Here is a 10,277-nt window from a genome sequence, read left to right on the forward strand (position 1 = left end):
CCCTACAGAGCAGACAAGCTAGTATTTTTCAGAGGCATTAGAAGGAAAGATAGAAATTAGACTATGAGAGTAGAAAAAGGAAAGGAAAAGACAAAAGGGCCAGCAAAACATTACTACAAAACTAGCAAATATAGTCAAGAACTAGCCTCCCCTTTTTCTTTTTTTCAAATTTCATGGTTTTTTTTTAAAAAAAATTCACCAAAGCATTGGCAGCAATAGACATTTCCCAGCAGAAGTGACAATACATATCAATATAATATCTTAAAGTGATCCCTTTCATTCCCTTCCCACAGCATGAAACTCTTATGGCTTAATTTATATTAAAAGTAGAAAAAGTCTTTTTTTCCCAAACAGAAATGCAGCCTATGAAAAACGCGCATTTCCTTATCAGTGCTACTTGTATTTCCCATCCACTGCATGATTTATCACTCATACGCTCCCACAAAGAGGGTTATTAGGGTGCTTTTGTTGTGGGGTTTTGTGGTTTGTTTTTTATTTTTTTTTGGAAAAATGGATGTTGCAGCTTTTAATCTTGTTTAACCACAAATAGTAAGGCCCTGGGTTCCATTTATATTTCTTCTGGGAAAGAGTAGCTCTGGGCTCACGTAACCTCAAAGCTACAAACAGTTTTTAATGGTCTGGAAGTGTGTGAATGAAAGTGTGGAAGTTATGTGAATGAAACTCTGGAAAGACACTAGATTTAGGGGTCATGGTGAGGGTGTGAAGGGATATGTGGGCATGTGGAGCCTAGATAGGGCACGAGTCATAGGCTTGTGGTACCAGGTCCTTCTACCTTCAGTTCTGCTTAGTCTCCACAGCTACCAAAAAGCAGGTAGCAAGATTCACGTCAGCTCTGACTCCAAAACCCTGCAAAAATTGTCAACATTTATAACTTCATGGCCTTGTGAATGAAGGTAGCTTATGCCATATAGCAAAGCCTAGGGAAAGCTGAAGCTTGTAAAATGTGATCATGACAATGTGCTCTCTTGTATTTCTACTAAAGGTAACAAAAGCACTCCAACCACCAAAAAACCAAAACCCTCAAAATCCCCCATGTTTGGGGACAATAAAGCAACAATTTTAACTCTCAACATCTAACCCTTTCAAAATTGTCTTTAAGAATGGATTCATGTAGAGTATTATCGGTTGCATAGGTAATCTACCTCAGAGGTCAACAAAGGCTACCTTGTAGCCACGGTTTATTAGCAAGTATAGTAGGAGAAGAAAAGGGAAAGTTGCTGGAAGAGTCTTTGATATATTTTCTAGGTGGTCTTTCCATTTTCATGTTTGATTCTTTTTTTTTTTTTTTCCTTCTTCCAATTGCAGGAACGTAAGAATGTAGAGAATGGGAAAAACCCCATAATATTTAATTTCCTATTGTTCTGTCTACAAAAAAACCTCTAGGTTTTATGCCAAATCAAAGTTCTCTGACCTTTCAAAAAAGATTATCCTTGAAAATCAGTTACCATAGCAGGCTTAATTCTCTTTGCTGTCCAGTCAGTGTTCCCTACTCCCTTCCTCTTCCACCCCAAGTGAGACAGCAAAGAAAAAAAATAGGGCTTTTTCTCTCCACTACAACAACACAAAGTTCAGTCCATCTACAGAAAGATTGGTGCAGTAGCGTTTTCATCTAGAACACAATAAAAATATCACCACATACAAGTACACAAAACAAGTGAGGTCACCACATCCTCTTCATGAGCTACCAGGAGACTTCTTTTTTCCCCTTTGTTGTTTCAGGGTTTTTGGTTTTTTTTTTGGTGTGGGTTTGGTTTTTGTTTTTTTTTTAATATTGTTCATCATGGCATTTTCTTTTCATTACTTGTTCTGAGGTGGAACGTCAGAATTAACTTCTGCTGGAAGCATGGATGTTTGAAGAAAATGGGAATGAACCTCTGCCTGTTGACAGCCTGTGAAGAGACTACTATAGAAATTCATGACAGTGGAGAGCCACTTTGAAAAAAAAGGCAGAAAGTAAAGAAAGAATAAAACCAAGAAGAAATAATATATATGGGTCCAGCCACATCTGTGTTCCAATAGTAAGATACAGCTAAATAATGCCAATGGTCAGAAAAGAGACTTTATATACGCCAGTCACATGTAGAAGAACGCATAACCCATATTTTAAAATTCCTTACTCCAGATTCTATGCTGGCATACTTCTATTTCAGATAAGTGTTCTCAAAAATCTGCCTTTAAGGAGAGAGAGCTCAATCTTCATTCTGCTCTGAATCTGATTGCTGCTCTAAACTGGAATTTTCTATTCCTAAAAATTACACAGCCAGCAAGAAAGAAACAGTCTGGTTCAATATGCTAAAGTTAAAACAGTTTCTAAAGCTTGGGAAGGCATTAATTCATTTCTTCAAGATTAAGCACGGAAAATATTTGTATGGGTATATACTTGCAACTGATATTGACAACATAGTTTATTTCTTTGACTTTGGTGAGAACATATTAGAAGACGGTTAAACTATTCTCTTCTAACTATTTCCATCTGGAAAACATAGCACCTGAGAACAGCAAGTACTTGATAGCCACTTTCAGCACCTGTAGAGTACCTTTTAGCTTATCTTCTGCTTTTTAGAAATCCTTTGTTACCTCCTTTCCCAATAGTCTAAGCAATGTTTATAGCTTGCATTAAATTAAAAAAAAATTAAAAAGACTGAAAACATACTTTTGTGAAACCATAATTAGCAAACAAATAAAAGGTTAAAAAAATTCACCCATACACACACACACAAACTATAAAGTCAATACAATGTAAAAGCAAGGTTGCAAAAACCACTCCTAAATTAAAACTTTCAAGCTCCAAGAGGCAGTAAAGCCATGAAAGCTACCTGACTTATTCACAGTTGCATTATGTTTTGATGTTTCTCAGTTTAGAAACAGGACAACATAGGGCTAAATAGTTTTGACCCTGCAACAATCAAAAACACCTGACAGCAGAACTATTTCCATAAATTTGTGAAGGCATTAATAATCTAGCCTAGATAAAAATAACTCTCCACAAATATTCTGGAAAGTCCAACTGAAGTTTTTTTTAAACCACAACAACAGAAAATGATTCCAGTATAGAATATGGAGGAAGGAAAAACTGGTATGGCAAGTTAAATCAATTCAATGACTTGGATAGCCATGCCTGAGTATTTTTACTCTTAGCAACCAAAAAAAAAACTCCAACCAACCAACAATATGGTTTTCACTAGCATATTAATGTTTTCATTTTGGCTGGACCCTGCAAAATGCCCTTTTTCCAGAATCAAGTAAAAGTATTCCCCTTTCCGCCTTCATTCCCGTCCCCTAGAAGTTAAATATTTATTTTATATTACAGAAAAATACAGATTTTAAATCAAAATTATTTACAATAATTCGGAATCGGCATTTGCTATCAGCTCTGGATGAAGCCTGACACAAATGATCATTCCGAAACCAGTAAGCTACTTAATGCTTATATATGCACCAGATAAGACTTTTCATTGGCTGTCTCCCCCAGCTTTGAAAGCAACACACATTCTCCTGCCTTCCTGACTCTTAAGTAAAATGTGTTTAAAGTACAATAATATTTTAATGCTTCTTCCATGCTACATTAAGAAATATGCCAAATCTTAAGACTGCAATGTATATCTTATGAATTATTTCAGAAGAAACTTTTATTTTAACTGATGTCCCTGTTCCTCCAAAAAGATATGTTAGGTTTCTCTCCTTTGTATCAACTCTTAAATAACCTGTACAATTTCAGGGAGCCTTTTTACAAACGAAAATCATCACAGACAGATCATCAGGAGGAAAAGTATGCACTCCAATTTGGAGGAAAGGGGTGCAGTTTAAAACAAGTTAGCTACTGGATTGACATAAGAAGATTCTTCTGTCTTTAGGAGTCTCTTCTAGTCCACCAAATAAATACATCTGTATGAAAGAGCACAGGTCAAAAAATAATCAAGCTGGCAGAGAATACGCAACTTGCAAGTCAACAGAAGCCCAGCCAATAGCTTACAAAAAGCAGAAAAAAATAAGATTCCATATGCCTTAATTTAAAAAATAATTAATAATGCATCTCACCCCTATTTAAGACTATAACCTGAATATCAAATTTAGGAGTCCAGACTACTCACAATTAATGTGGCTCTCCACTGCACCAAACACATATTATCAAAACAATTAAAAACTTTCACACTCTTAAATCTAAATTAATAACCCCCACAAAAAAGTCTTCCAAATAAATAGGTTTTTAAAATGAATTTAAAACTTGTCAAAATCTATCAGAAATAAATTATTGATAAACCACCTTCATCATCTTCCCCTCATCAATTAAGTCAGAAACTACCAGCAACAAATGATATTCAAGCCCTGATGAGAGACGATTTCTCACAGTCCATGTCTCTCTGAAGATTTCCCCATTCCCATATGGTTATTGCTGAGCAGGTGTGGCACAGTGAAAATGCAGCATTGGGTTGTTTTTTTTTTTTTTTTTTCTCGTTTTTGTTCATCAGGCAGTGTTTCATATGGTACATGCAAGTCTGCTTCAAGCAGAGGAATAACAGCAGCTCCAGGCTGTGTTGACCTCAATACTGGTCTGTGTAGGAAAGACAGCAGTAGTCGAAGTAGCAGCTACATTAAACAAAGAAGCGCGCGTGGCCATTCCGGTTCAGCTTCAAGATCTTCCCAAGGCGTTGTTTAGCAGTTGCCATTCCTTTCTTTGGACGTTTGCCTGAAAAATGAAATCAAGTAAGGAATTTCAGAACACGTTTTTGTTATTGCAGAACAAAGACTAAATCCAGCTTTCAAGATGAAGCAGGCAAAATTTTCACCTGAGTCAGTTTAAAAAAATAATAAATAAAGCTTTTTATTTGTCTATTTGGGAGTAAACAGGCAATCGGAATTGTAAAAAAATGGGAATCGTTTTCCCTAAACTCTGGCTAGCATAATCATAAATAAAGTGATTATTTTATCTACAAACATTTCCAGTCCAGGGAAGGGCACTTGGTGTGGTAGGGGAGAACCTAAACTGAGCTTCCTGAATTTTGCTCAAGTAAGTTAATTATAGAAAATAAACTAGAAACTAAATATTAAATATTATGATAATCAGACTATTTTTTGAAGTGTCACAGCTTTTAAACCTTCACTTTGATATATAAATCTGATTCAGGACAGTGTTTCAGAATACAGTTGTGGTTCTGTTCCCTGTAATAAATGCATAACAGATAGTTACTATTGCATCTCTGCAGGTCTATGACAGTTTCATCTGGCCACACACCCAGTTAGATCTCTCATAATTCCACCTCCACACATTCTGTATCAAAATTTGAGTGTCCACAGGATGCCCATTTTATATCTTTCCTCAAGGTCTAAGTCTGTCCTTTTTTCAGTTTCTGCATCTAAGAGCTCTTTTTGATGTTTACAAGCTCCTTTTCTTAGTCTTTTTCTTTTTTTCTTCACTCAAGAGAACAACAAAGATAAACATTACCTTTTGTCGCCTGGTTGCTGATAGGAGGTGGATTTGCTGCTGGCCTCTTTGTTGGATGAAGTGGTACAGACAAGGACGTTTCACCATACGGCCTGTCAGGGCTAAGGCTGCCATCACTCAGCTGACATTCTCCTTGAATTAGACTGGAGTCTCGTGTATACTTGCCATGCTGAAAACTCAAGCCATTGTTGTGGACTACACTTCTGTTTTCCTGAATCTTATGACTGGCTTCTGATGCACTCTCTTTCTTGACACATTTTTGAGTTTTACTTGTATCCTAGTATGGAAATGAAAAGAATAATAAAAGTGGAAGTTGATACCTTCTGGCTACAAGTTCACTCCAGTTTTTCTAATTATACTACTGTAACTCTGAAAAAGATATTTCAGTTCCACCAGTGTCTTATCACTTTATGATTCCATTATTTCTTTTAGTATAGATCTCTCTTAAAAATAAGATACAGTATATTATCTCTGTGCAAGCTTTTCCACATGCACTTAAGGGCAATGCTATAGATTAATTGCACGTACTAGTGTACTCAATTTCTGTTTTTTTGTTTTAATTTGCAGTGATCAAAACAAACTCAACTGCTTTTGATTAAACTGGTCACTATAGCAAGCCATGCCATAACCATTGACTACATAAATACGCAATTTTTTTTTCAATATTCAGCTGATGGGAAAACAAATGCTAAATTGGGAATTACAAACTGTGAGGAGTATCATGTCATTAGATATTCTTACAAAAAAAACCCTAAAAAGCACACAGTTAGAATACACTGTTGTTTTGCAACTTTAATTTTTCTATTTAATTGTTTAATTGTTCTAATACTTCTAATATAGACAAGTTTAGAAATACTAAAAAAGTTCAGCATGTAAGACATACAACCTTTTATTTATGTATTCCTTGCTGGACTCCACCTAGACGTCAGAAAGTAAAAATATTCCCACCTCCTGAAATAGTAGGGCCTGAGCAGTGAGGCCCTGAACCAAAGTTGACCTCTAGATGAACCTCACAACTTAACAATACATCTAATAGGTATAATACTTATCACATATGCAATGTATTACCTTATGAATATATGCCAATTTATGAAAGCTTTGTTGTAACGCTTACAGAGCTTTGCTGTAATGCTTGCTGTGTAAAGTTAGTCAGCAGAAAGATACTAATTGTGTAACAGTAGCCTCAGTTGTCAAAAACAGATAAGCCTCTAAGTAAAAGAATGTGACAAAGTCATGACAGACTTTGTTGAGAAATATATAATCAAGATTCCAAACTCTTTTGTTCTTATCTTCCCTCTCCTGCTCCAGCCAAGCGTGAGACAGAAGTTAACAAGGAGAAAACCACACCAGATGCTTCTTTTGCAGTTTAAGATATAAAGTTGTTTATTCAACTGTATAAAAGCAGGGAACGTTTGCAGGAAAAATTAGAAGCCTCATTTATACAGTGGACGCACTGTATAGAGATTTCCCAGCTGCTGGGAAGGGTTCTCCAGATCCTCGCTGCAACCGGGTTTCCCAGCGACTGCGGATCTGGATGATGGTAAAGTAATATATTAGGGCAATTGGTGATGTATCTTAATCACTGTTGATAACTATGCAGTAAAGATTAGGTGCATTACCTTATTTTATGCTTGCTATAGTAGTTCGCTTATTATTTTGCTGCTTTACCTTATCTTGCTTTAATTCATTTTCACTGTATTATTTTCCTCATTATTTTATCACTTTAAACAGAAGTAAAAATAAGTTTACTTCTTTAATTTGGTGCCTGTGTCCTTTGTGCTAACCCCGTCAACTGTCAAAACAGCTGCTGGCTGTTGAAAGGTTGTATCAGTTTGACAGTACCAATTTCCCAAGCAAGTATCTTTACTATAAATACTATCAACAGGTTCCACTTGTTCTGATGCTCTGGTTGGGAATAACAATTAATAAACAATACAGTGCTTCCCCAGTTAGACTGAATGTAAATTCACAGGTTTTTTGTAAAGTATTTTTAGTCTTTTTAAGATACTGCCCCAAGTATCTTAATACTAGCCATCATGACAAAAGAGAGCTTGAGAGGGGGGAAAAAAAAAAAAAAAAATTCAAACCAACAGTGTAAAAAAGCATGACAAAAACATAATGCTTAGTTACCAGCATGAGAAGTATCTATTATCAGCTATGCAGTATGGAAAGACCTGTCCACCATGCCTTCTGTACTTACAACTTCACAATCACTTTTTCCTATAAATTTTTGTGTGTTCGAAACATTTGAAGTATTGGTTTTACCTGAGGGATAATCCTCGAAGCTTCATTCAGGTGTCTAGCCCATGCTGAAGTCCCCAAGTCTCTTTCCTCTTCCTTCACAGACCTACCTAAAGAGAAGTTCAACGAGATTAAATTTTAAAATCAAAAACTAGGAATACAAAGTTAATTATACATTTGAATAAGTTTAAAATTAAAACAAGAAAGAAAGGAAAATAAAATGGAAAATATTTCCTAGATAAAAAACAGAAGTTGTCAGAGCTGCTTGGTTCTACACACTAAATTGGGAAAACAATTACACAGTATAAATACACCTAAAGATCCATATACCACAGTAAAAAGGTCAGACAAATATAATTGTTCAAATGTGAAAGTACTGACGCTGAAGACAGCTTACTCTCTTTGTTATGCTACAGCTATTTCAGATATTATTTATCGTATTTTCTTTAAGCACTGATGTGCTATTCAGGCACAACATATGGAAGTTCTATGCTGACTGGCCTTACAGAAGAAGTGTCCACATTGAAAACACATTTACAATACAGTTAACTTGTAAAATTATGGGTATCCCAGACACCAATTCAATCCGAATTTGGAGAGACAAAGATTTTGCAAAACCTGTTAGGTAATATGTAGTTTCATCTTCTTCATCCATAGAGCTGGATACATGTAACAGATCTTTTTCCTTACAGTCCATATGGTGCTGTATTTTAGATTCCTGGCTAAAACAGTGTTGATAACACACTAAAGTTTTGGCTGTTGCTGAACAGTGCTTGCACAGTGTCACAGCCTTCTCTTTTCCCACTCTGTCCCCTGCAGTAAGCAGGCTGGGGCAGTCAAGAGATTGGGAGGGGATACAGCCAAGACAGCTGACTTGCATTGGCCAAAGGGATAATCCATCCCATATTATGTCATGCTTGGCAATGAAAACTAGGGTAGAGGAAGAGGCTGGGGGGAAAAGGCAGTCTTCCAAGGTAGTCATTGCTCAGAGACTGGCTGGGCATCAGTCTGCTTGCAGAAGGTGCCTTTGCACTACTTGCTTCTTTTCCTCTTTCCTTCATTTACTAAACTGTCTTTATGTCAACTGATGAATCTTCCTCACTTTTGCTCTTTCTATTCTCTCCCCCATCCCACAGGGCGGGGGGAGAAAACAAGTGGCTGTGTGGGTGCTTAGCTGCTGGCCTGAGTCAACCCACCACAATTTAGAAACCTGGATATTATGTTTTTCATCAAGTGAGAAAGATGGAAAAGCGCTGTATGTGTGTGTGTGGTTTGCTGGTTAGGGTTTTTTAGTGGTGGTGGTTGGTTTATTTATTTATTTGGTTGGCTGGTTGGTGGGTTTTAAGAATACACAGCTTCAATCACCTGAACACAGTCCATGACATCACATTAGACTTTCCTGATATCCATGTAAACAAAAATCAACACACTACTAGTTCTTTGAATTAGCACCCTATTTGTTGGTGTGGTTCTACTCGCTTCACATCAGCAAAGCTATAATCCTCTTCCATTTCCTTCTCAAGCAAAAAATTTCAAACATAATTACTCTCTCTGTTCCAATAAGTGATTTTGATTTCTTTGAAGGGATTAGGATTAATGTTCTGCTATCTGTCATTCCCGAAATGTATTTAACAGATGTCCATTCTCCACAGACATCAAAATGCCACTGGCAAATATTACCTCTGAATTCTCCTCTTCAGGATTAGAATCTCCTTCAACGCACTGCGTTCATAGCAGAATTTTCAGAAGTAAAGCCAAATATGCCTTCCAAAGACACACGAAAAATCACCAAGCAGATTCCTATAGATATCTAAGTAATATACACACCATGAAAGCTGCAATCATGAAGGTTCTTTCAATCTTTTCTGAAGAAGATTATACTTTCAATAAGGAGACTACACTTTCAATCTAACCATAACTTGGCCACTCTTGTAAGGATGCCACAGAACTTTCAGATGGGAATATGTATTCTGATGACCTCTCAAACTAAGTTTGTCCCAGTTTTCAGAAGCAATATTTACTTTATTAAAAAAAAAAAATCAAATAAATAATACATCTTTCTAAATGACTGTCTGATTTACTTAAAAACTTGACTACAAATCTAAAAATTTAACTTTAAGTGCTTATTCTGAACAGTATATCCAAGGGCAGAGAGCAGTAGTGTCATTAGTTCAGATACCTACCACATTCTATTGTTTTGTGACTCTGAGATGTCTGTCTGTCTTTATGTCGACTCCTGGGGTAGCTTCTGTGTTCCTGAAGAGAGGTTCTTTTTTCTGTGCACTCTGTGCTTTGAGTATGACCTGGTAAACATGTAGTATAGTGCAATCCTGCCATAGAAAGCATGCCCTGAATAGCTTCTTCTTCTGTACTTGTCGAGGTAGGACATTCCCTAGAAAAATAAACAACTATTAAGCAGTTCAAAACAGAACCCTAAATTTCTCTGAAGAAATTATTTTTACATTGTTATAAAAGCAGAAACATAAATATGTATGAAAAGGTCTAGCAGTTTATAAACAAATGTCCACAATGTGCTTACTTTTTACTGGGAGTTTCATTTCTGGATGGCTTC

The 10,277-nt window shown here is 36.3% G+C and overlaps 1 protein-coding gene across 1 annotated transcript; it reads right to left on the reverse strand.

Moving 5' to 3' along the window:
• Positions 1 to 4,226: 4,226 nt before the first annotated feature.
• Positions 4,227 to 10,067, reverse strand: LOC104464811 (lysine-specific demethylase 7A-like). Its single transcript, XM_010077647.1, has 4 exons — positions 9,889 to 10,067; positions 7,730 to 7,815; positions 5,465 to 5,741; positions 4,227 to 4,708 (listed from the first exon to the last, which is right to left on the reverse strand). Exons 1-4 carry the CDS (start codon positions 10,049 to 10,051, stop codon positions 4,614 to 4,616), a joined length of 621 nt encoding a protein of 206 aa, XP_010075949.1. The 5' UTR covers positions 10,052 to 10,067; the 3' UTR covers positions 4,227 to 4,613.
• Positions 10,068 to 10,277: the final 210 nt, after the last annotated feature.

Source organism: Pterocles gutturalis, unplaced genomic scaffold (genome assembly GCF_000699245.1).
Source record: "Pterocles gutturalis isolate BGI_N339 unplaced genomic scaffold, ASM69924v1 scaffold5793, whole genome shotgun sequence".
Classification (NCBI taxonomy): Eukaryota; Metazoa; Chordata; class Aves; order Pterocliformes; family Pteroclidae; genus Pterocles; species Pterocles gutturalis.